The sequence below is a fragment of the Medicago sativa genome, chromosome 6, assembly GCF_051527215.1.
Source record: "Medicago sativa cultivar Bolivia chromosome 6, Bolivia_mono, whole genome shotgun sequence".
NCBI classification, from domain to species: domain Eukaryota; kingdom Viridiplantae; phylum Streptophyta; class Magnoliopsida; order Fabales; family Fabaceae; genus Medicago; species Medicago sativa.
Window position 1 is genome coordinate 72,799,695 of NC_140754.1, and position 26,407 is coordinate 72,826,101.

The following is a 26,407-nucleotide window of genomic DNA, read 5'->3' on the forward strand; positions in this document are numbered from 1 at the left end:
AAGAGCCACAAAATCTGCTGGAGGTTACTTCCTTACTATTCGGCGGATCTCCATCTCTCATGGCATGAATAGTACTAGCACTGTGTGAAAGTGGGATTCCTCGTGTTCATTAGATCGCGGACAATCATTATCAACACACTAAACAAGCTTCCCAACACATATTTAATTTCTTGTATCATTCAATAAAAACTTTAATATCCTATCGCTGCACTGTAATGGTTCTGATAAAAAAATAAATTAACCGTTTTTACCTAACATAGCCATAGCTGTATATACTATCTGCAACAATAACTAATCAGTAAATTGTTCAAGTAGTGAAGTTATATTTTAAAAGTTGATATCTCGTATCCACAGATTATTGGTTGCTCAAATTACAAAGCATAAACTTATCAAGTATCTACTATCTACTACATATATACATAAAATCAAAAAAATCCATATTGCTATAGATTAATTTCTCAGCTTCTCTTTCTCTTGTCACAATCTGTGCAATGAAGCTCATCCTAATTCAAAATTTAACAAATTCAAAGTTTGAAAGAATAGAAAATCTCAACACCAAGACATATCAAATAACTAGAAACATGAGGACGAATTAACACACTCTAGATTTTGGTTTGAACAGTCCCACATCGATGGTGTTAAACGACCATAGAAAGATTTACCTATAAAAGACCCTTGTGCCTTGACTATTTAGACCCAAAAATGAAATGCACATTGTGCTTTCCACTTAGTTTATAAAAGTGGTCATATTATGTAAATAATCGTGCTCTTGTGTGGTTCCCTTCTAGTTGGTGGTGGTTGTTGTCTCTCACTAAGTCTCTGTGACTTACTCTTTTATTTTCTATATTTTTCAGATTCCCAAGCAGAGAAGTAGATAGCTGCTAGTAGACCCAAGTTCAGCCGCGTCACTCGTTTTGGTAGGCTTCCTTGACGAATGTCTCTATTGTTTTATGCGTATGTTGAGTCGAGTATCTGCAGCTATTTGGAGTTTAGAAATGTCTCATTTTGAGTTGTACAAATATGTAAAATGTCACTTTGAAATTCTGGTTGATGATAATAGCTTATGAACAGGATTACATCTTTGTAATGTTGAAATTATAGGTGTTACTCTGTCGAAATTTCAGTAAACATGATTTTAAATCGAAAGTTAACTTGAAAATTGTTTATTTAATTCTTTAGTCATCAGGCTTGCCGAACTATAAGGTATTAGTTCGTGCGCCGGTCACGATTATATTTTTGGGTCGTGACACATATAAACAAGAGTGAAGACAACGTTACAGTACTGTATACCTTGTCTAGGTTTGGAGAGCTCCAAAGGAGGTGTTGAGTTTTGTCAATTTTATCTTTTTGGAGCACCTTGTATTTTGTGTAATTGGTCTTAAAAGGAGGTGTTTCATATGCATTTAAGAAAGCATCGTCATCATTCTCCTCTTCTTTAACATTAGACTTCTATTCTCAATTTTTATCACAGTTTCTCTTTCTCTACCAATGGCTGATATTCAAATTCTCAGCACCAAGAGTCCAAGACACATAAAAGAGCTAGAAACATCATCGATGGTGCTTTTAGAACCAACATGAAGATTTACCTATAAAAGATCATTTTATACATGTGAAATGCTTCATACAACCACATTTTTTACGATCCATCACATTTCTCTAATTGAGAATGCTTCATGATAGGTAAAGTTCACGCTAGCTCTTAACCTCTTATACACCAAATTCGAATACAAGAAATTTTCTTGGTATTTGTGTTCCAAAATAGTACAACTTCTCCAAAACAGATATGTATAATGAACTACAATTTCAAACATTCGATCGATTTAAAAGATAAAAATGTGAAAATGAACTATATCCTATTATCTAAAGTTATAACCAGATATTTGTTCATACAACTCAGGACTCAGGTACATCTTAGTCACTTGTTCATTTGTCTTTTGATTAATAAAACACTTAATAATCTCGTGGATTAATCTTTGATTCGCTAAACCAAACACAAATATATAGGAACTAATTAAAGAATAAATACAAACATATGCATGATAAAAAGAAGATAAACATTTGAAATTTTGGAAACACAAATGCATCAAATAAATTGTGATAAACAAGAGATTTGAGAGAAAGATCAAAGACATTACTCAATAGAAACTCCAATGAGATAACAAGTTTGTTAACAGCTGACTTTTCATTGTTTCGGTATCATCGGCTAGGAGAGACCAGGACATTATGAAATCACACAAACTACCAAAACAACACATAGACCGTTGATATCCCCTGCGGTTGTTGCTTCTGCGTTCATAACCTTGGTGCCTAAACAACCAACAGGAAGATTTATCTATAAAATACTCTTTTATACATGTGGTCAAAGTAATTGTTGGATCCAATAATTCGTATTAGGCTGAAACTCAACTGAAACAACCTATAGGAAAGTCTGGTCTCAAAAAGTTTAAACACACCTTACTTAGACACACACAAAATATACATTACTTAATGATTTTAAAAGATACATTATTTGATTATTTCTTCATCCATAATTTTTCTTTTGTGTATTTAAATATGTGTCTAAATTCTTATGATCATACAAGAATTTCTCGAAGCATTGATGTTCAATTTCCTCTCAAAAATCTTGTTCTAAATCCAAAATTGAACAATTATTCTATGAAATGAAGCCCAACTTAATCCAAAATTGAACAAGTTGATAGTTTAAAGAATAGCATATACAACTATTCTATAAAAGAGCTAGAAATATGAGCAGGAGAAAGAAAAAAAAACAAGGCATATAAAATTATTGGTGTCAGTCCCACATTGAAAGTGCCGAAACAAGCAACAGGAAGATCGTCTATAAAACATTCTTAATGTTAAGAATTGTAGATTCATAGGGATGAAGATCATAGGTGTGAGCAAGATAGCAAGCATAAGAGTACTCATGAGGGAGATACTCAAAGAAACTCATTGTAGAAATGAATAGATTGATAAAAGATATAGAATGAGTACAATAGTGTTCCTATATATAGAGACTAGTTTGAGTAACTAACTCTAACTAACTTCTAACCAAGCTACTAACTCTAGTTTAGTTATCAACTAACTATAGTTGATTACTAACTCTAGTCTAACTACCTTAACTAACTTCACATAACCTCCAATTATTTTAACAGCCTCCCTCAAACTCAAAGTGGAGAAATTCACCAATTTGAGTTTGGAATACAATGAATTACAATCGAAAAATGCATACTATAAGAACTAAGTAAAACAAAGGGTGTAAACTAGTAAAACAAAAGGCTGATAAGAAAACAAGAGAAGCCCAACAAGCTGATGAAGCACAGGCCCACATGAGGAATCCAAGGGAAGTGGAGTTGTAGCTACACAACTGAGAACACGCAGCAGAAAGAGCTTCTGATGAGCCTGAGTACAGCTTCTGAAAAAAAAAAACGGTTCTGAACAAAAACAGCTTCTGAACAACAGAGAGTGCTTCTGACCAAAACAGCTTCTGAACCAAAGTCCCAAACCCGCTTCTGAGACATAAGCAGCTTCTGGTCTTCAAATCTTCTTGTAGCTTCTGGACCAAAACCGCAAACCCGCTTCTGAGACATAAGCAGCTTCTGAACTGAAAACAACTTATGCAAAACGAAGTTCTGAAAGAATGCGATTGCAGTCTGCAACGTATGCTATGGTGATCGAAAAAGAATTTGAAACACAACTCTGAAAGTAATTCCAAGAACGCACTTTTCTTACTAAGATTCAAGAGAATTTCATGGATTTCATGAATTTCATGGATCCTGAAAATTTGGGAAATCAAGAGAATGAAAGGAAGAGATTTAACCGGAATCCACATATGCCTCCCTCGATCCCAAGGTATCCACCACAAGCGGAATCGAATTTGTTGGAGAGTTTTGGAAACGAAGAACAATGAACACAAACCAAATCTTCCGCCGGGATCGAAAACGACGATTGATTCGTCATGTAGTTCAAAAACGCGAAGCTGATTGTTGACAGTGAAAACAGGTTGTTCAGGCTGTTTTCCGACGAACAACCACGAGGCAAAAGGCCTCAAGGCGGCGCCACCGTAAACAGCACTCCTCAATCTCACCGGAGCAGTGTGTATGACGAAGTCTTCCGATGCTTCAGAAACAACGAAATCAGAGCAGCGATTCTTCAATTCAGGTTCGAGAACTTGCAATTTCTCATCATCTTCGTGCACAACTAACACAGAATCATCATCATCGACGATGTCGTTGCAAGAAGTAACAAGAACGCAAGAAATCTCACCAATCTTGACGGAAAATCCATCGAATTTTGGTTCGATTGAAGGAGTAGAAACCGGAATGATAGGAGAATCGAAACTACCGAATCGGATGCAATCATGAGAAGCTGAAGGTTCTTGAATTGCAGGAGCAGAATCTGCATCAACAGAATCTTCATCTTCATCAATGTCGGAAGCGGAAGCGGAAGCATCACCATCTTTATCCCTAGGGTATCGCTCTGATACCATGTTAAGAATTGTAGATTCATAGGGATGAAGATCATAGGTGTGAGCAAGATAGCAAGCATAAGAGTACTCATGAGGGAGATACTCAAAGAAACTCATTGTAGAAATGAATAGATTGATAAAAGATATAGAATGAGTACAATAGTGTTCCTATATATAGAGACTAGTTTGAGTAACTAACTCTAACTAACTTCTAACCAAGCTACTAACTCTAGTTTAGTTATCAACTAACTATAGTTGATTACTAACTCTAGTCTAACTACCTTAACTAACTTCACATAACCTCCAATTATTTTAACACTTAACACACGGACACACAGCAACTCTTTCCGGACTGAGTAATTCGGATTATAATAAATTTTGATCCATTGATTTTTGACTTGATCCAACATTAAAAAAATTATTTCAATTAATTTTTTTTTGATGTTTGGTTATAGACAAATATCAATGTATCTAATATTGAGTCCCTAAATATTTTATATGGTTATTTGGCCTTTGTGTCATGATTAAAAACACTGGAGCCAATTTGATCATAGTTCAATTAGGTGAATATTTAAAAATTAAAATACCTTCATCTTTTATTTTTTAAATTAAATATTTTAAAAAAATATTAAGTTATGGGTGGACATTACTAGTTTTAAATTAAACATTTAAAAAATAGATTAAGTTATGTGTGAATTTGATTGAGGTTTCATCGTTTGTGGGATTAAGGGTCAGAGTTTTTACGGTAGGATAACAACAACCCTAAAAGTTACATCAAGTGAAGTGGCCAAATACGAGAAAACGTATTTTGAAAATCAACACGCTTTTATATCATTTGCATTTGAAACTTTTGGTTTCTTCACACCAGAGGTTATTGACCTTCTACATAGAATTCGAAGGGTCATGCATAACAATATTCTATCTCCTAGGTCCATGAATATTATGTTTACGATGATAGATTTTATCATCCAAAAAACATATTGACACAGATTGTTTATAGTTTGTCTTCCATTCATGTGTAATTATAATGTTACGTATTATTATATAACCCCCTCATTTATTAAGCTATATCGTATTTGAGAAAGATACATTGAATCAGAATAAACGATAATTTGTGAAAGAGACAATAAAAAAATCTCTAACAATGACTTGAGCCAATATGAACATACTCCTAATTTATGGAAGACAATGTTAGAGCCATCAAGCAGTACTTTAAAACTTATACCATGAATTAGACCAATTAACTTCTAACTAATATGTAACTAATTAACTTCTCTATATGTAATATTAAGTGTGCTTTTCTCATAACTTCTACAGTCCTTGAATCTTTTCTCCTATTTGGCACTACTTCATACTAAAATCTCAGTCACAGTGCTGCTCACATTCATGCATATCTTAGTGTTGTTGTTGTCTACTTTTATGTTCAAGCCTTCAAGCAAGCATCTTCAACAAATCTTAAATCAGATATATATAACCTAATATTTTCATTCCTTAGGTCACCTAGATTTTATAGATAAATTAGTCTCTAGTGAATTGACATTAACATGAATTGATCTCAAATTGGACTTGAACCTGTAGAAGGTTGATATCCCCGTGATTTGTGCAAGTTACAAAAGTTGAACACTTAAACCATATGACTTGTGCTCTGTTTGTGTTTGCAGTTTCCGATTAGATATATGATAATGGTAAATACATAATGTGTTTAAAATGATTCTGTTAAAATATAAATCTGACAATGTTTCATGTGCATCTAAAAAAGCATCATCATCATTCTCATCTTCCTTAACATCAGACTTTTCACTCTCATTTTTTTTTTCAGTTTCTTTTTCTCTATCATTTTGCCACTAAAAGACATTGAATTTTTTAAGGAATTGGATTCCTTTTCCAATGGCTGCTATGCTTGATTAAAAGGTCTAAAGAATAACATATAAAAATTCTAAGCCCCAAGACGATAAAAGAGTTAGAAACATGAGCAGGGATGAAGAACAAGACATATGAAATAGTTTGGTTATGATAGTCCCACATCAGAGGTTCTTAATGAACCAAGAGGAAGATTTACCTATAAAATACCCTTGCATACATGTTGCCAAAGTATAACAGTTCGGACCCAATTTCATAAAATAAAATATTGGGAGGAGTGACAAATGTTATAATTGAAATTCATAAAAATCTTATGCAATTTAATCCAAAAAATAACATTATTAGGAGGTTTTATCTCTTCAAGTTGATCCAGTTCCAGTACTTTTTTATGATCCTCTTGGCTCTTAGGTTCAGCTTTAATGTCAGAATTTTAAGTATTGTATCACTATTAGGAGCTACATCATCAGCCACGTATTAGTATCACTATTTAGTGTCTTTTCGATGTTTAATTTCTTTTCCATCATCTTGTTTTAAATAACAATTATTCTATACAACTACGCCAATATTAATCCAAAATTGAACAAGTTCAAAGTTCTAAATAATAGCACATACAAATTCTAAGCACCAAGACATGAAAAAACAGCTAGAAACACAAGCAGAGGAAAAAGAAGACATATAAAATAGTTTGGTTATGAATGTCTCACAGGGAAGGTTCATAAAGAACCAAGAGGAATACTTACCTATAAAAGACCCTTGTATACACATTGTGATGTCCACGTAACTGATTTCTCATTAGTAATAATATTTGGTTCTATGATGGGAAGGGTCTCCCATGAAAAACAAGTTCTTTCATACTTGGCTAAGTTGACATAGAAAACATTTACATGTGACTTGTACATGACTAAGTTGTAAACTTGGCTCAGATTCAAAGCAATGATTCCTATCATAATTCTATTACTTCATAATGATTGCTACTCCGCGTATTACACTGTTACTTTACTATTGTGAATGAATTTTTAACTATCCAATTGTAGCTAGTTAACCAAGGATAAATTGCGCTTGTGCGATGGCCGGTCCATATGTTCTCAAGCTGAATCCTCAACTAACAACAGAGGCTTTGTTGTATGCACAATAACCACTGCATGTCTCTGCTTCTTCTCAGAGAATATGGACAGTGAAAGTGTTAGGAGTCCCACATCGAATATATCAAAGTGCTTGATGTGGTACCTAAGCCATGAGGTTCTCCCACCTATTGGACTAGTCTTTTGGGTTGGGCTCTCCACATGGGCTACCTATAGGCTAGATTAAGGCGTTCCACCGAATGAATACTGGTAGGTGAGTGAAGCCGCCAAAAAGGAAAGGGATACCATCGGGTCTCAGTGCCGATAGAGTGAAAGCCGTCGTGGACGTCGGCTCTTAAAGCGCGAGGCAATGTCATATCATGGGACTCCTAACATTGCCTCGCGCTTTAAGAGCCGACGTTCACGACGGCTTTCACTCTATCGGCACTGACCCGATGGTATATATTCGATATGGGACTCCTAACATTGCCTCGCGCTTTAAGAGCCGACGTCCACGACGGCTTTCACTCTATCGGCACTGACCCGATGGTATATGGGACTCCTAACATTGCCTCGCACTTTAAGAGCCGACGTCCATGACGGCTTTCACTCTATCGGCACTGACCCAATGGTATATATTCGATATGGGACTCCTAACATTGCCTCGCGCTTTAAGAGCCGACGTCCACGACGGCTTTCACTCTATCGGCACTGACCCGATGGTAGCCCTTTCCTTTTTGGCGGCTTCACTCACCTCGCGAGGCAATGTTGGGAGTCCCACATCGAATATATCAAAGTGCTCGATGTGGTACTTTTAAGCCATGATGTTCTCCCACCTATTGGACTAGTCTATTTGGTTGGGCTCTCCTCATGGGCTTAGGTCCTAACAGAAAGCAAGTGTTCCACCGAATACTGATAGGTGAGTGAAGCCGCCAAAAAATCGGGTCAGTGCCGATAGAGTGAAAGCCGCCGTGGACGTCGTCTCTTAAAGGGCAAGGCATTGTTAGGAGTCCCACATCGTATATTTCAAAGTGCTCGATGTGAGTGAAAGCCGCCATGGACGTCGGCTCTTAAAGGGCGAGGCAGTGTTAGGAGTCCCACATCGAATATATCAAAGTGTTCGATGTGGTACTTTTAAGCCATGATGTTCTCCCACCTATTGGACTAGTCTATTTGGTTGGGCTCTCCTCATGGGCTTAGGTCCTAACAGAAAGCAAGTGTTCCACCGAATACTGATAGGTGAGTGAAGCCGCCAAAAAGGAAAGGGCTACCATCGGGTCAGTGCCGATAGAGTGTAAGCTGCCGTGGACGTCAGCTCTTAAAGGGAGAGGCAATGTTAGGAGTCCGACATCGAATATATCAAAGTGCTCGATGTGGTACTTTTAAGCCATGATGTTCTCCCAACTATTGGACTAGTCTTTTTGGTTGGGCTCTCCTCATGGGCTTAGGTCCTAACAGAAAGCAAGAAAATTGCTCTCATTTTCTTTCAGTAAGGATGTTGGTTTGTGTGACTTTAATGTTATTGTTACGTCAAAAAGAAATAGGTGAGTGAAGCCGCCAAAAAGGAAAGGGTTGCCATCGGGTCAGTGCCGATAGAGTGAAAGCCGTCGTGGACGTCGGCTCTTAAAGGGCGAGGCAATGTTAGGTGTCCCACATCGAATATATCAAAGTGCTCGATGTGGTACTTTTAAGCCATGATGTTCTCCCACCTATTGGATTAGTCTTTTTGGTTGGGCTCTCCTCATGGGCTTAGGTCCTAAGAGAAAGCAAGAAAATTGCTCTCATTTTCAGTATGGATGTTGGTTTCTGTGACTTTAATGTTATTGTCACGTCAAAAAGAAATATGATGTGTCATCTCTTTCCTGATTCTGTAAATATATTTAAAACTTTCCTGATTCTGTAAATATATTTAAAAAACATGTTCATGAGGACGGAGTAATTAAATCGATGACTCTTCTTCATGACTCTGCTTTTGTCTCAGACAAGTGTTGAGGTTGATTTAGAGTTGGAAGATGAGTTTGATGATTTATACAAAGAGCAAAAGTAGAAGATGCAAAAGTAGAAGTTGAGAATATAAATGATGTGATAACGGTAGGTGGATGTGTAAAAATTGGTTTCATCTGAGCTATTAAATAAAAATTGCGGCCTACAGTCCAAAAATAAACTCATCCTTATTGGTAGTGGATGGAACATGTTTTATATATTCTGCAGCCTGATCAATATACTCTGTAGGAGCTAGAGTTAAGAAGAGAGAAATTCTCTCTGTAAGCACCAATTTAAGTGTAGTTAGTAGCAAAGCAGCTAGCATTTTAACGTTGTTTTTCTTTCTCAGTTTCTCTTTCTTTTGTCATTTAAAGAATAATAACATATACAAATTCTCAGCACCACGGCATATAAAACAGCTATAAACATGAGCAGGAGGAAGGAGCATCACCTATAAAAGATCCTTTCACATGAGATCTTAGTAAATAGTTCGGACCGTGTTGTCCACTCAATTGATTTAACGGTTAGTAATATTTTGAGAAGTGTTAAACATTTTTCTCTCTGCTTTTTCTTTCTCATTCACTCATTAGTAATCCGAAATATTTCCGATGTAGTTTTTCACTTCTAATACTGTATGATATTGTTAACTATTCAATTGATCCAATGTAATTTCTGATTTCTAACTTGCAAGAGTGTGACATTCCTCTAATATCTTCTTCTTTGACTCGGTTAACGGTGGTCACAAGAGTTTAAACACTCTTTATTTAGACACACAAAATATACAATAATGGGACATATAAAAGTAGTTTGATTTTGGAAGTCCCACATCGACAGTGCTGAAATAACAATAGGAAGATTTACCTATAAAACTCACCTCTATGCATATGTGCAAAGTAACTGTTCGGACACAATAATTAACATTGAACTGTCGACTCTGTTCATTAGTCATATTGTTTGGTGATTTGATTTTGAGCAGATCAATACTTAGAATCTTTTTTTTAAGTGTTTTTTTTTTTTGAGAGAGTTTCTTTAAGTGTTGGTATCCTCAAAATTTAATGTACCGAATAATTTCAATAATTATAGTTCTTGAAAATAATTTAATTTATTTTTCATGAGGAGTCTAGTTAAGATCTTTTTCATTATTTCCATTTGGAGAGATAAAGATAAAAAAAGTTTGAAAAAAATATAAAATAATTAACAATGGTGGAACTCATTTAATGGTAGGATTCTATATCTATTTTTTGTGTTTATCTTTCTTCAAATTGTATACTACATTTATTTTGTCAAATGGAGAAGATCATAACCCCCTGAAAGTGTAAAAGTTGTGTAAAAAATAATATTTTCTTACCTTTCCATATTATATTTGTTTCCTTAACGAGTGTCACAAGCACACTTATTAGCATTTTCCTTTGAATAGTTATATTGTAAAGAATTGGTGATCATAAACCCCTTGAATCTTGGACAGAGCCAATTTGGTCAAAGTTTGAAATTTGATTCTTTTGATTCTAGAGCTACGATTATACATTTAAAGAAGTTAAATATCATCATCCGTTCCAAAATAACTGAACTCATTTTACACATATTAAATTAAATCTATGAAGTCCGGATATGTAGTACGCGTGCGGTACAATACGGGATATTTTGATACGCAAAATTTTTAAAATTTAGGATATCATACTGCTAAGATTCGTTAAAAAAAAAAATTATACTAAAAGTATATGCTAAAATACTTACAAAAAAATTATGCATTGATTATTCTTCATTGCTATATAATCATAAACGTTACAATTTACAAAAAAATAATATGTGATCAAAATAAAAATGTAAATTTTTTATACAAATCATATTCTATTTTCATTCATATGTTAGGATATCAACAAATGCATCAATAAAAGAATTTAAAACAAAATTTGTTTAATGTTGATTGATTGAATCTCCTCTATTTCGTTACATTCATCCTTAAAAATATAATTTTAATTGGCTAATCGAAAAACAATTATTCTAATTCATATCTTAAATTGAATCATATACATCTTCTGTGAATATTCACAACACAATTGCTTTTTTACACCATTCATTTTATCAATGTTACGTATCAGTATCAAGTAGGTATATGTCGAGTATCGTATCTAAAAATTTATTTTAAAAATTAAGACAATTAATTTTGATACTCCGTGGGTACATATCTGTGAGTATCCACAGAGTATCAATATCCAATTACTTCATAGATTTTTTATAAATTAAAATATTAATTATGATACTTCATGAATACGTATCCGCGAGAATCCATAGAGTATCGATATCTGATACATATCTGATACATGTACGCCTCCATATATATTTGAAGTATTTGGGCTTTATCGAAAAAAGTGTATAAGTGTGAAAGAGAGAAAAAAAAAGTTGTGTGTCTTTGTGAAGTATCGATTTATTCACCATTACCTATAAATGTAAAGTGGAAGATATTGAATTGAGAATGATAAAAGTAGTATTAATTAGAGTGTATAATTGAAAAAAAGTAATTAATATTACATTAAAAAGTGAAATGAGTCAATTATTTGAGACAATATTTTTGTACAAATGAGTCACTTATTATGAAACGGTTGGAGTAACATTTAATTTATGGGAAATGATGATATAAAATATTGTCCTGGAAGTGGTGAAAAATGGTGTATTCGCCTTTTTGAAAGTAACAAAAAAAAATTATTTTAAGAGGAAAGTTTATTATTATTATTACTTTCTAAACTAGTTCGCGTTAACCAAGCAAATATAATAGTCGAAGATACAGAAAGAACTGTCTCCAGCGCACCAATGGGGAACGGGCCCCCCAAAAGGATTCTGATCATAGTCGTTCAGCGCGTCAAGTTGACACTATAGCTACATGCAAGTGTTTAAGGTCGCGATTTCTCATTCAATGGCCTCACCATTTTTATTCCCATGTACGATAGGACATCGAGGATTTAGAACTTGTATATTTAAATTAACTCTTAAGATTCAAGTAAAAAAAAATAAACTATCAAGCCGAAAAAAATATATATATTTTTTTTCAATATGAAGACTTGTTTGCTAAAAAAAATTGCAGATTGCTGATAAGTTTCCTTATAGATGATGATGCTCTTTATAGGTACAATTTGACATAGTTTTTTTTTTCCTACTTCTCTAAAATTTTAAGGAGAAGGCAAACCAACACAATTTAAATTAGGCATTTAACATGAAAAGTACTTTTTTTGAATATGAAGAAAAATAAAAGGAAGCTAATGGCTAAATATGTTGAAACTTAACTTTACAACAACTTACCCAGAACGAGTAATTACCAGTGTCTTGGGCCGCTGTTCCCTACCCTGGTGAGTGTTCATCTGGTTTCCTTAGAAGACGTAGATGTTTCCAATCTTCCTATAGATCGAGTCCCCCATGGGTTGTTTCTCATTAATTAGATTGAGGGTTTGGAGAAAAAGGGAGAAGATGATTTACATTTCTTCTTTAAATTACAGAAATATACAATGTTTTTTAAATGAAAAAATTAAGTGTAATTGAAATATTATATGATCATTTATCATGTTTGATTGAACGGTCCATTAGTATTAATTTTTGGTGCATTAACTTTTTTTTTTTGACAAAAATAAAACGATATTCCTTCATTCAAATCGACAAAGTATACAAACTTCGCTAAAAACGTAAAGGGTGAATCTGCAAACAAACTCACAACACTCGGGATCTGCAACGTTGACGCCCAGATCATTGGTTGAATTTGTAATTGAATGATGTCGATCTTTCAATAGGAACTAAATGAACACCACGATAAAACGCGAAATCAAACGCCACACAAGAGACGAACAAAACAACGCCGCACTTAGACGACGGAATCACAAAAACACAAAAGGAAAAACTTGATATATGTGAAAATCAATTATTTAGATGGAAAGAAAAAGGGAAAAAATTGTAGAGGGGTGATTCTAGGTCAAAAAATGACCTAAAACCACCCCTCCTCGATGAACGAAGGAGAAAGAAAGTATAGAGAGAAGTGGGAGTTTCTCTCTCTAGAAAACTATGGCCGGCTATATGATTCGTTTCTACTTTTTTGATGTATGAAAGTCTGGTGCATTAGTTTTTGTATAAGGGTTTTTCTAACCTGTGCAATCTTGCACAGCTTAAGGGGATAAATGCCTAATTTTTTGGGTTTTTTCTAAAGTCTTATTAATGAGTCATTTTATTAACCATTTCTTAAAAACTCTTTTTTTTTTCTTTCTCCAATTTTTTTTTCCGTGATAGGTTCTCTCTCTCTCACTTTACAATTGCCAACGAACCAGATCACAGTACTCTAGCTATAAATACAGCTCGTTGAACTTTCAATTTTAATTAGTGATTCATGCAGGTTCCCATCAATCAATATATTACCTTACAATCAAATTCTACATGAAATAAAATATTGCAAATTAGAGAGGAAAGAATCATAATCTTTAACATTGAATTTTGTTTAACGGGCAAAAGAAAAAACTGATGAAGATTAAGGGGAAAGGGACGAAACATAATTCATGGAGAATTTAATTGGAAATGACAAAAGATTAAAATTAAAACTGAAAGTCTGACACGTTCCTACCTACGGGTTTCATTGGCAAATGATAATATGAAAGAACTTTTTTTTTCTTTTTTAAGAAATGGTTAATTAAATGACTCATTAATAAGACATGAAAAATCCAAAAAAATTAGGAATTTATCACCCCCTTAAGCTGTGCAAGATTGCAGGAAAAAAAACTGGGCAAATGAAGCAGAAAAAAAGTTTAGACATAGTTTAAAGAGTTAGTGGTAGCGTTATTGCATTAAAATTGTGCTAATGTACATCTGACTAGGTTTTTGCAACTGTTAGTTCTTCTTTTGGGTAAGGTTTGAAGAGCTTCAAAGGAGATGTTGAGTTTTGTCAATTTTAGCTTTTTTGAGTTGTGTAATTGGTCTTAAAATTATTGGATTTATCGTTGGATAGAATGAGATGATTTATTAGGGTCCTCGTGACATTTTTGTAGTTAGCAAATTAAAATTGTCTTATGGCCAGAAAACACACGTAGGGAGTATTACTAATTAGCATCTACGATTTTATTTTGCCATGAAAACGTGTTTCAGAGGAATATACACGGGAATATTGAAGAATGTACATATAAGTCAATAAAAATCATTCAATTAAACCACGCCACCTGTGTCGTGAAGAGGTTCACGTTTCATTCCTGCGCTAGAAATAGCATCTTCCTTTCAACAGCTAAATTTTTTTTATGTTGTCATAGCGCTAGAAATAGCATCTTCCTTTCAACAGCTAAATTTTTTTTATGTTGTCATATATAGTCAATTGTTCATTTTCCTTTACAATTTTTGTGGTATGGTTAATTAGAGAAGATGAATTGAAAAGTCACTGTTCAGTCTTAGCTAAGCTAAGCAAAGCATCGAGCACCCTGGAATTGATGTCAACTAGTGGATGAATTTGTTCTTATCATCCACTTGCATGTTATAGTTATAATGATAACATATCACTTTAATGTGCTAAAATAACTACATATATATGTAGCCACATATATCACCTCACTAATGATTTTTTGTGTACTAACGATATTTATATCTAATTCGTTGGTTAATGGTTGATATTACTTATTTTATAATGTAAAGTGAGTTACTCACTTTAAAGGAGCAGGGTCCGATAGATAAATGCTTGCTTATAGTAAGATTATTAGTTTTTGGCTGAAATTTTTTTTATGTTTCATCTGGACTGAAACTTAAAGAAGCAAGAAAAGGGGCATTAAAAATAGTCCCACCTCGACTGAAAGAAATGCTATTACAATGCTTATATACTTCAAAGTGTCCCCATAAATTGAAAATGGCTTGATGTTTTTGGAATGAGTGGAATTGTTTAAAACTCGTTCTAAATTCTTCAAGTTTTTTTTATTATTTTATTTAAGGTTAAATTGTACTTTCACCCCAACATATTATCTATTGAAATTAGCAAGACTCTACTTAAATTGAAACTTAAAGAAGCAAGAAAAGGAGCGCTAAAAATAGTCCCACCTCAACTGAAAGAAATGCTATGACAGTGCTTATATACTTCAAAGTGTCTCAATAAATTGAACATCTCTTGAGGTTTTTGGAATGAGTGGAATTGCTTAAAACTTGTTCTAAATTCTTCAAGTCTTGTTTTGTCTCCCAAATTTTTTATTATTTTATTTAAGATTAAATTGTACTTTCAACCCAACATATTACCTATTGAAATGAAAAATACTATCACATGTGATTAAAGATCGAGAGAACCCTTGATTATTCTCATTCACATTAGGGTTTCTATTAATTCTTCCATTCTCATTCAATCCACCCCACCCTCAAAGAAAAATAACAATCTTAAACTTCATAAAATTCTAATTTTTTCTTGAAAAGAGTCTTATAATATTTTCTACTAATATAAAGAATATTAATGTCAACCATTTTTCTTAATATGTTATTGGGTAATCTTTTAATGAGACATGTTTGCAAATCAATGTCAAATTATTTAACATATGTTCGAAACATAATATTGATGTGACTACGTGTCTTAAGTCAATAATGATTTGTGTCTATAATTTGTGCCAAAGACGGTTCGCTAATACAAATAACACATATGAGTCTTCTCCTAGAATTTGTTATTATCACAATTTGCATTTTATAGTTATGCTGAGAACAAGTCACCGTAATGTGCTGAAAGTAACATTAATAATGTATCATGTCTTCTTCATGTTGGCAGGAGTAATGAGGTAGTAACAAAACCACATTGCTCTGCCTAATTTTTTCAAACAAATAAATAATGAGGTACCGCCATTTTGGTCCCCTGATGTCCACTTTGCTGTCATAATTGTCCTTGAATAACAAAAAAAATACATAGTAATCCCTGACTTCAACTTCTGTCACTCACTTTAGTCTCTGACGTTAAATTTGCCCATTATATGTACAAAAATCGCTTTTTTTGCTGACTAGGATGGTGTGACTTGACATAGGGACTAAAGTGATAGTACCACTTTAAAGGATAAACACGATGGGAGCTCAAGATCTGTAAAACACTTTCAGTCTAACAATTGAAAGGTACCATAAATTTTGATATCTATAAAAATCTGAAAATCAATAACAAAGGCATATGTGAATAGAGAAAATTTATGGCTAAAATGATAGCATTATTTTTGCGAACTTGGCATTAGAACAATTAGTAATGATATGATTTTATTTCATTTTCAACAAATGGAAAGTAGATTATTTTCTTTGTAATTTTAGTTGCTACAACTATTTTTAATATAACTTCTTATTAAATTTAATATTATTTAATTATTTGAAAAAAAAAATGTGCCCCACTAGTATTGAAAGTCCAGATCCGCCCCTGCACAGTATACATGCACACTAGAAACAATAGAATCAGGAAAGAATCTTACAGCAATAATAAGTGTAATTAAATTGCCTTTAAATTTCTACAGCCATTTTTTTAGAGCTGCCATCCCAACACTCTTCATTGCCATCAAATTGTTGAGGCAAAATCCCTAATTAATTTTAAAGATAATAAACCAATATGATTAAAGAATTAATGGACTTTGATTATTTCCTTGGTATTTAACTTGTGCTCTTGAGTGTTTTACTAAGACAGGAACAAGGCTTAAATCATACCAAGAATCAAGTAATCAAAGGACATTTGATTTCAAGATCTAACACTGAGATCAGAAAGTTAGATCAGAATGTTGCTCAGAGATCAGAATGTTCGCACAAGAGATCAGAAGGTTGCTTCTATACAAGCCCAAAATCTCAAGAACATAGATCAAGGTCATGCAAGGCACATGTGACATAAATAAATGTCAAGAGAAGTACTTCTGCATGGATCAAGCAATAAAGGCATCTATGATGATTAAAAGATTAATGGACTTTGATAGTTCTTGGTATTTGTGCATTCTTGAGTGATTAACCAAGACACAAACAAAGTTTAAATCATACCAAGATACAAGAAATCAAAGTACATTTGAATTCATGAACTAACTCTGAAGTTCAGAAAGTTAGTTCAGAATGTTGATCAGAAAGTTGATCAGAACGTTCTGATGATAGTCCAGAAGGTTGTTCATAAGCAAACCCAGATTCATCAAGAACGTGAAGAACATGCAAGCACACTTGACATGAATTAGAGGTCCAGAAAGGTACATCTGCATGGATCTATCAACAATAAAGGCATGAACAAAGAGTTATGTCAAAAGGATCTTTAATGTTCATCCAAGACTATGAACATTAAAGTACTAGGATTATTCCAATGAGAATATCATCCTAGATGTTGCATTCACTGCACTTCAGTCGTGTCTCTACTATTAGGATTGATTACATCAAAAGTAGTCTTACAAATCATCCTAAAGTAAGCACAAATGAAACATTCTGATGATCAGAATGTTCACTTCTGCACATGCTTCCAGCCATGAACAGTGTAGTTGGTAAAAAGAAGAAAAAGTTAACAAAAGGAGATCTTGCATGAGAGATAACTTGTACTCTGAACAAAATCAAGCAAATCTCCTAGAAGCATGGGCCTGAAGTTGCAGACCACTATCCTCTCTTTCCTGCACAAAGTCCAAGACAGATTTGGTTCACTTTATCCTACTTTTCCAGCAACTTTTGAAGCATATGGAGAAGCTACTTTTTGGAGGATAAAACTCAAACAAATCTCACATCACGTGCTGGGCAAGCCCAGAAATTCATCCAACACTCATCCATGATGAACCCAGATGAAGAACATCATGAATTTCCAACATTCTGATGAAGAACACAGCAACATTCTGATGTTCATCCTGGGAACGCAACAACATTCTGATGGTCAGAATGTTCACCCAGATTTTCAAGTAAAAGCTTGTGGGGCCCAGGACACGTGGCATAACACCATTGGACACCCTACAACGGCTATTTGAGCCCAAAGACTCTATAAATACAGATCTAAGGCTCAGCAAAACTTGCACCAATGCAAAGCATACAAGAAAACATCTCAAATATGTTTGAAGCTTTAGCATTCGAATTGGTCATCACTGAAGGCTCCTTCTACCTTCTTTGTAGTGTAAACCAATTCTTCCTTATCTTGTTACAGATAAGTTCTCCCTCCTTTCTTCTCTGAATTGATCATCACTGAAGGGTCTTTATACCTTCTTTGTAGTGTAAATCAATTCTCTTTGTTATCTCTTGTAAAGATAACTTCTTCTTCTCCCTCTTCTGTTTGTTTCTCAAACATTCAAACTCCAAACATCTTGTAAACTCTCATCTAGCTTTAGGGGTACTAAAGTGTTAGTTTGAGCTGAAGATGTAAAAGCCTAAGTGGGTAACTTAGCAAGAAGAAAAGAAAGTCTCATCTAGCTTTAGGGGTACTAAAGTGTTAGTTTGAGCAAAAGGTGCAAAAGTCTAAGTGGGTAACTTAGCAAAAAGGTGCAAGCCTGCTGAGGCTTAGAGAATACAGTTGATGTAATTGTTCAGGTGAACAAAATTGTAAGGTGCAGGATTTGAGAGGTTATCTCAAGCATCATAGTGGAAACTCTCACAAGATTGTGAGGAGTGGACTAACCCACATTGGGTGAACCACTATAAACTTCTGTGTGTTGATTCTCTCTTCCCTATACTCTTTACTTACTGCAAACACAAACACACACAAACACATTTACTTTGTTAAACTGTTTTTGCACTCAGACACCAGAACATTCTGAAGTCTGCTTTAAACTGTTTTTGTACTCAGACATCAGAACGTTCTGAAGTCTGCTATTAACTTAACTATTCCAAGTTTCCACTTGAGAATCATTTTTTAAGTTGCAGGATAATTTTTAAAGGGTCACAATTCAAACCCCCCCTTCCTTGTGACTATTTTATCCACTTCAATTGGCATCAGAGCCCGCCTCTATGGGTTGAGCACTTAACAGTGTATGAGGAAAAGATCCAGAAGGAAGTGATGTCAAAACCTGCAAATCAAAGTGCATGTCACATCTGAATGATCTTTGAAGAAGAAGATGCAAAGATGACAACCAGAGATGATTCTGAAGAAAAAGGAGAAGTCAACACATGAGTAAAGACAAACACAAGAAGAGAAGAGGTAAGAAATTCTAATCCTTATCTTTTATATAAAGTGTTTAAAAATATCTCATATGACTCATGCATTTTATCTTAAAAGTATGAACTTTTAAAATAATAACTTTTCTTGTATAAAGAAAGAAAATGTGACTCATGCATTTTAAAATATTTGAGAAACATAAGATTCTCAATATGCAAAAATTTGTAAGATTTAGAAAAGTCTGAATTTTTAAAACAAAATGATATTTCTAAAAGGGAAGTAAAATTTTGAAAATGACATATTCAACTTTTTAAAGTCTGTTAAGACCTTTCAAAAAAAAGGCTGGTTTAGGTTTCATAACCTATCACTAACAAAAGTGAGAAGGTAAATAAAAATGATCATTTTGAAAAAGAATTCAACCATTTCAAAAAGACATTTTATCCTAAATTAATATTGGTCTCAAAAGGTTGGGATTGGTAAAACATAATGTTCTTATTACAACAAATCTGATTATCTTAAATCAGAATGTGGTCATAAGAAAGAATCTCTCCAAAAGAGAGTCACTAACCTTCAAGGACCCAAAGTAATATGGGTACCAAAAGCTTTGTCAATCTGTGATGCAGGAATATTTGCTTCCAAGATTATATGTGGAGAAAATGTTCAAACACTAGAAGATAAGCAAATGGGATTTGCAACTAGTTTTGATCACAACACAGATGATCTAAAACTCAGACCTCAACACTGATGTGTTTCAAGATGATGGGAAAAACAGTTCAGACTGTTCAAGAAACATCTGAAATGGAAGATCAGAATGTTCAGGTGTCTGCAGATCAGAATGTTCAAGAAAATGCTCCTGATGATGAAGCTACTCAATTCAAAAAAATTGAAAGCTTCAAAGTTCATCCCTCTGTTTTCAAGCAAGAACAAGAAGACTTCTCATATTCTATATGAATTGGATTTCACACTCACATTCAAGCATTTTAAGATGTCTCTGAAAAAGTGAAGTGTATGAGAAAGATTATCAAATCTTTAACATAAAGAATTTGACAACAATGAGGATTTTCCAACAATGGATCAAGACATCCCTGGAGAAACCTTCCAAGAAGTTGCAGACATTGCTAAGGAAGTTGTTCAGAAAGTTGATGAAGATCAGAATGTTGAACAAATTCAAAAGGAAGTTGATGTTGCTGAGTATGGAAGTCAGCAAGTTGAAGCAATACCTCAAACATTGAGATTGCAACCAATGAGGTTTGGGAAGCTGATGTAACTACTGAAACATGAATTCAGAAAAGTTAATGCAGCTACTAAAAAATGGAACTCAGAAAGTTGATGAAGTTCCTGCATAACAACTTCAGAAGGTTAAATGAAATTGAAGAAGCTTCTGAAAAATACCTCAGAAAGCTAACAAAGCTGGAAGTCTTTACTGGAAAAGGATCCTTTAAATCTTCTACTGCTGAAACAATTTCAAAATCTGAAGTGATGTTACAAACATCATGTGTGAACTCCAGTTTGATGAACAAGAAATTGTTCTAGAATCTGATGAGGATGAGCTAGCTGGAAATCAAGCTGGTTCTGATCTGAATGTGGAGGAACTCGGTTCAGACTTCAATACAAGTGTCTTTCAAGATTCTCAAATGGAAAATGATGGAACAATTCCTTCAACTCAAGTTTAGAATGTTCAAGGAAACATTCTTCATGAACAAAGCATTTCATCTATTGATCATATGTCTGAAACATCTGGATATGTTAAAAGACAGTCAGATCAGAAAGTTGGAAAAACTAAGAAGAAGAGAAGGCTACTGATGATTAAACTGCTTCAGAAGGACATCCTTATTGATGCTTGGAGTTCTCCATCCAAATGAGAAAGTATTTCAAAGAAAGAGAAGCATGCTCTCTTCATTGAATCTCAAAGTAAGGAACATCATCCTATAAGGTACACATTTATTTGCACTATAATAAATATATGATGATTGAATGCATGTTTAATATATGCTTATATCAAATGTTTAAACTTAAATGCAATAATTGTTTCATACTTTGTTCACACTCCTTTCATGATGGTATGATACTCATTTACAACTGCACAAGTCATAATTGATGTTTAAAATCATTACATGATGTCTTATGCTTTAAATGTGTTACATCAATTTGTGAATACTTATCTTTTCACATTTGAAATAAATGATTTTGATACATTTCTATCTGAATTATTAACATGAGTTGCAAACTAAATCATCATTGTTGATAGGGAGATTTATGTTTGATCATTAATGTTAAATCATGATTGTTCATTAATTTGAAACATAAAAAATGTCTAAATTTGTCAAACTTCAGAATAATCTGAAACAAGAAGATACTCACTTGTTTTTGATATGGTTTATGAAAATACCATTCTTCAGACATAATCCCGAAAGAATCTTATGTTTGAAATTCCCATTAGAAGATTTTTTATATACTTGATCTTCATGTTGATGCTGTGTATGATCCTGTTATAATCTTCAAATATTGCTCTAAGGTTTGCATATTTTGTTCTTAAACTTATATTGGCCTTGCTTTGAGCATAAAAGTTTGTTTAATTATCTTACTTTAATTGCCAAAATTGAAGACAAAGATAAATTTGCAAACATCAATATGTGTTGGATTTCAAACATGTGCAAAAGAATCTCATTTAACTCCAGTTAAAAGGATTTTTTGAAATCTAGTAGGTACTACTGATCTTGGCCTTTGGTATAGAAAAGGTTCTTGTTTTGATCTTGTAGAATATGCTAATTATGCTGAAGACAAAGTTGAGAAGAAGAGTACAAGTGGCTTATGTCAATTCTTGGGACAAGCATTAATTGAATGGTCTTGATACCATTGCATTCTCCACAACTGAAGCTGAGTGTGTATCTGCAGCTAGTTGTTGCTCTCAAATTTTGTGGGTAAGAAATCAGTTGGAAAATTACTCACTAAGGTACACAAGTACTCCTATTTTTTTTGTGATAATGCAAGTGCAATTAATCTTTCTAAGAATCCTATTCAGCATTCTAGGTCTAAACATATTGAAATAAAGCATCATTTCATTAGAGACCATGATCAGGAAATGAATATTGCATTAAGCTTTGTTGATACTGAAAATCAACTAGCTGACTTTTTCACAAAATCCCTTGTTGAGGATAGATTCAATTTTCTTAAAGAAAAATTGTTAATCATGAAAAATCCCAATAAAGATTGATTACAGATCACTAAGGGCCTTAGACTAAACCCCTTGATGTCATCTGATGCAAATCAGATAGATCTATCTCAATCTAGACATTCATCAGAATGTTCCAGAGCTCAGAATGTTCTTGAGTTCAGAATGTTCATCAGGTCAGAATGTTCATGAAGGTCAGAATGTTCAAAACCTGAAATCTGGGTCAGAAATCTCATGCGTGAGATTTTGCGTTGATTTTCTCCAGAAATATTTCTATAATCTTAAGCATTTGATGCTTGGTTATAAGAAGTTACATTTAAGGATTAACCACCATGTAAAACCTTAACTATCAAATCAACCAATCCCGTTTCACTTTTCAAAACGGCTACTTTCTTTTCTCTCTCCTGTCCGTTCCAAATTTTCCTCCTTCCCAATGTAACTGCTACTTTCTCTTTCCTTCTTTCTTTTCACTCTGCACGTTTGGTCTATATAATCAGTAACAACTCTGATTATTTCACATCTACTTCAAATCCAAACTTCTTTCTCCTCAAAAATTCAAATCACTCTGTTCTTCATTTTTTCGAAGAAACATGGCCAGAACCAAAACCACTTCAAAGTTCTCTGATGATGAAACAAGTCAAGTGGAACATTCTCAATCACCACCACCAAATGCCGCTACTGGTCAATCCTCTGATCAACAACCTTTAAATGAAAACCCTGTTCACACAATCCTTCCTGACGTCATTTACCCTGCTTTTGACGCTCCAAAATCTTCCCAATCAAAATCCTCTAAGAAACCCATCACCAAACCTAGACCCATTCCTACCAGACGATCAACTAGGATGAAGAAATCCTCAAAGGAACCAAAGGTCTCTCATGTGAATCTAGTCTCTGATGAAGAGAAGAAGACAGATTCAAGTGATGATGAAAAGGTAGAAGATTCTGAAGAGGAAATTGAAGAAGATCCTGAAGAAGAAACGGAAATCCCTGAAGAGGAAGATGAAGAGAAAGTAGAAGAGGACTCTGAACAAACTCTCATTGAAATGGTTAAGGCTGCAAGAAAAACCTATAAGAAGGAAAAGAAAGTTGCTTCTCCTTCAGAGGAAAAACCTTCATCTCAGCATGATGGTGAAAATGCTGCAAAAGTAGATGAAGAAGATGTAGAGGCTGATGAAGATGAAGCTTCTTCTAAAAAGCATGGCAAAGGAAAGGATTTTGCCAAGGTTGCTGCAGTTATAAGGGCTCAAAGAGCAGAGAAGATTGCTCTCAGACCAATGAGCAGAACAAAATACTTTGAGTTTGGGAGTTTGGAAACAAAGGGGTGGAATCTGAAGGAGTTCACTGATCCACAAGGATGGACAAACTTTGTATCTTTGCAAGAACACACATATGAATATCTGGTTAGAGAGTTCTACACCAACTTGACTGTGAAGATGAAGAAGAATGAAAATGAGAACTTTCTCATCTCATCTGTCAAGGGTATTCAGATCACTGTAACTCAAGACTTTCTCTCTGAAGCCTTGAAAATCCCAAATGAAGGTAATAAGCTGTTTTCTTGTTCATGGTACAATGATGTTAGAGTTAACCGTAATCAACTCATAGTCAAGTACACCAAAGAAAATCACACCTTTAACTCCACAAATCTAGAGGATGTCCCAAAAATCCTTCACAACATGGTTAGACATACCCTAGTACCCAAATGTGGATCTTTTGATGTTGTCTCTGATATGGACCTATGCATCATCTACCACCTCATGAACAAAACCAAGCTGAACCTTTGCTTCATCATCATTCAACATATGATTGATTCTTGTTTGGCCTACAAACAAACAGTTGCTGGGTTACCCTATGGAATGCACCTAACCCCCATCTTTCAGAAAGCAAAAGTACCTCTTGAGGGAGAAAAACGTAAGCTTGACTTCATGAAGTTCACATCAAAGACTTTAGGTCAACTTCGCATCACCACCTCTAACATGCCATCCTTCACAACTTCTGGAACTTCTGGGTCTGCTAAGAGGACTTCTAATAAGAATGTTCAGAAAATTAGAAAGAAGAGAAAGGTAGAGGAAATCAGAGATGAATCTCCTAAGAATGAAGAAACCAGACCTTCCTCTCCACCAGAATTGGAAATGTTCTCTGAAGTCTCCAAGCTTGCAAGGGAGACTGTTGAAGAAGGAAGCTCTCAGTTCAAAACTTTGCTTGAGGAGTCACTAACTGAAGATGATGCTCAGAAGGATAATGATGCATCTCTGCAAAGGGAAGCTGAGAATGTTAAGCAAGCTATTGAGGCTTATAATGGTATACCTCAAACTGCTGATGGAAACTCTGTTGATCTAGAACAAAGAGTTGAAGAAAATACTGAGAAGGAAACTCAGAATGTAGATGAAGATACTCAGGAAGTGGCTGAGATATTAGCTTCAAACATGTCAATTGAGGGAGATGCTCAAGTTGCACAAATGGAGTTCTCAACTGGGTTTGACCTTAACATTGAAGATGTCAATACTGACTTCAACAATGAAGTATTTCAAGATGGTCAGGAATCAACTCTGGCTCAGGAAGTTGTAATTCCTGAAGCTCAGAATGTTGAAGTCTCTGCAGCTCAGAATGTTGAAGTTTCTGCAGCTCAGAAGGTTGAAGTTTCTGCTGCTGAACCTGGAGTTCAGAATGTGCAAGTTGCTGAACCCATTCAAGTTGATGAAAATTGTCCCTTTGTGGAAATTGCTCCAACTGCTGAAGAAACACAAACAGTTGATCAGAATGCTCAAGGTGCTGAGCTGAATCAACTCTTTGCTGATCAACACATTGATCAAAATGCTTCAAATGAGCCTGCTATGTCAGCAGATCCAATGCCTTTGGCCTCTGGATCTTTACCATCTGAAGAAGTTCAACGTATGGCTCAGACAGCTCAGAATGTTAACCTCTCTTTTTCAACTATGGGGTCTGTTGCTGGTGCAAGCAACTTCTTGGTCTCTGATCTTCCCACTCCAAACACCATCCCCTCATACACTCCACCGCCACCACCAATGAAAACCACCACTACAAGCAAGCTTCCTAACATTGCTGCTCTTTTTGAATCCCTCAATACCTTTGTGACTGCCAACAAAGAGAAGGCTGAAGCTTCTGGTGCTGCTCCAACTGCTCCTCCCTCTAAACCTTCAAGGGCTGAGAAACTAGCCTCTAGGGCACTCAGAGTCTCTACCAAGACTCACAAAATTGTCTGTGCTTTGGCTGATTGGACTGTCAAAGTCCATGCTCCTGGTTTGGCCATTCCTGGACCAACCTTTGCTGACCAATCCATCTTTGATGAAGAACCATCCTCTGATTCTGGGGATTCTACTCCCTGAATCTGTCTGTGTTATCCTCCCTATCCTTTTTGCAGATGACTAAAGGGGGAGAAGCTTTAGGATTTAAGGTCTTAAGTTTTTCTTAGTTTTAGGCCCTAAGTAGGTCTAGTGATCAATAGTTATTGAAGTTTTTTAAACTTCATTTTTTGCTTGATCACATGCTATGAATTTATTTTTTGTTTTGAACCATATATATCATGTAATGTACTTCATGCTTTATATCAATGAATGAATATTGATTTTGGTTCAATCCTGCATATGTTTATTTTATGAAATATATTATGAAATTGAGGGGGAGCTTTTTAAAGTTCTTAAAAACTTTGCATAATGGATTATAAAAATGAGGGGGAGCATTAAAATAAATTTTCAAGCTCTGTTATTCTTCATATATATAATCAAAATCCTTAATCCTAAATCATAGGTTTATCATCTTCAAAAAGGGGGAGATTGTTGAGGCAAAATCCTTAATTAATTTTAAAG

At 34.4% G+C, this 26,407-nt stretch overlaps 1 protein-coding gene and 1 pseudogene across 1 annotated transcript; both read left to right on the forward strand.

Moving 5' to 3' along the window:
* The first annotated feature begins 20,015 nt into the window (after positions 1-20,015).
* Positions 20,016-22,800, forward strand: LOC146916722 (uncharacterized; annotated as a pseudogene).
* Positions 22,801-23,173: 373 nt separating this feature from the next.
* Positions 23,174-25,927, forward strand: LOC146916723 (uncharacterized). The gene has a single exon (XM_085721717.1). It carries the CDS (start codon positions 23,174-23,176, stop codon positions 25,925-25,927), a length of 2,754 nt encoding a protein of 917 aa, XP_085577843.1.
* Positions 25,928-26,407: the final 480 nt, after the last annotated feature.

What these genes read in the sequence shown, in the direction of transcription:
- LOC146916723 (XM_085721717.1), top strand. Translation starts at nt 23,174, where the DNA reads ATGGCCAGAACCAAAACCACTTCAAAGTTCTCTGATGATGAAACAAGT.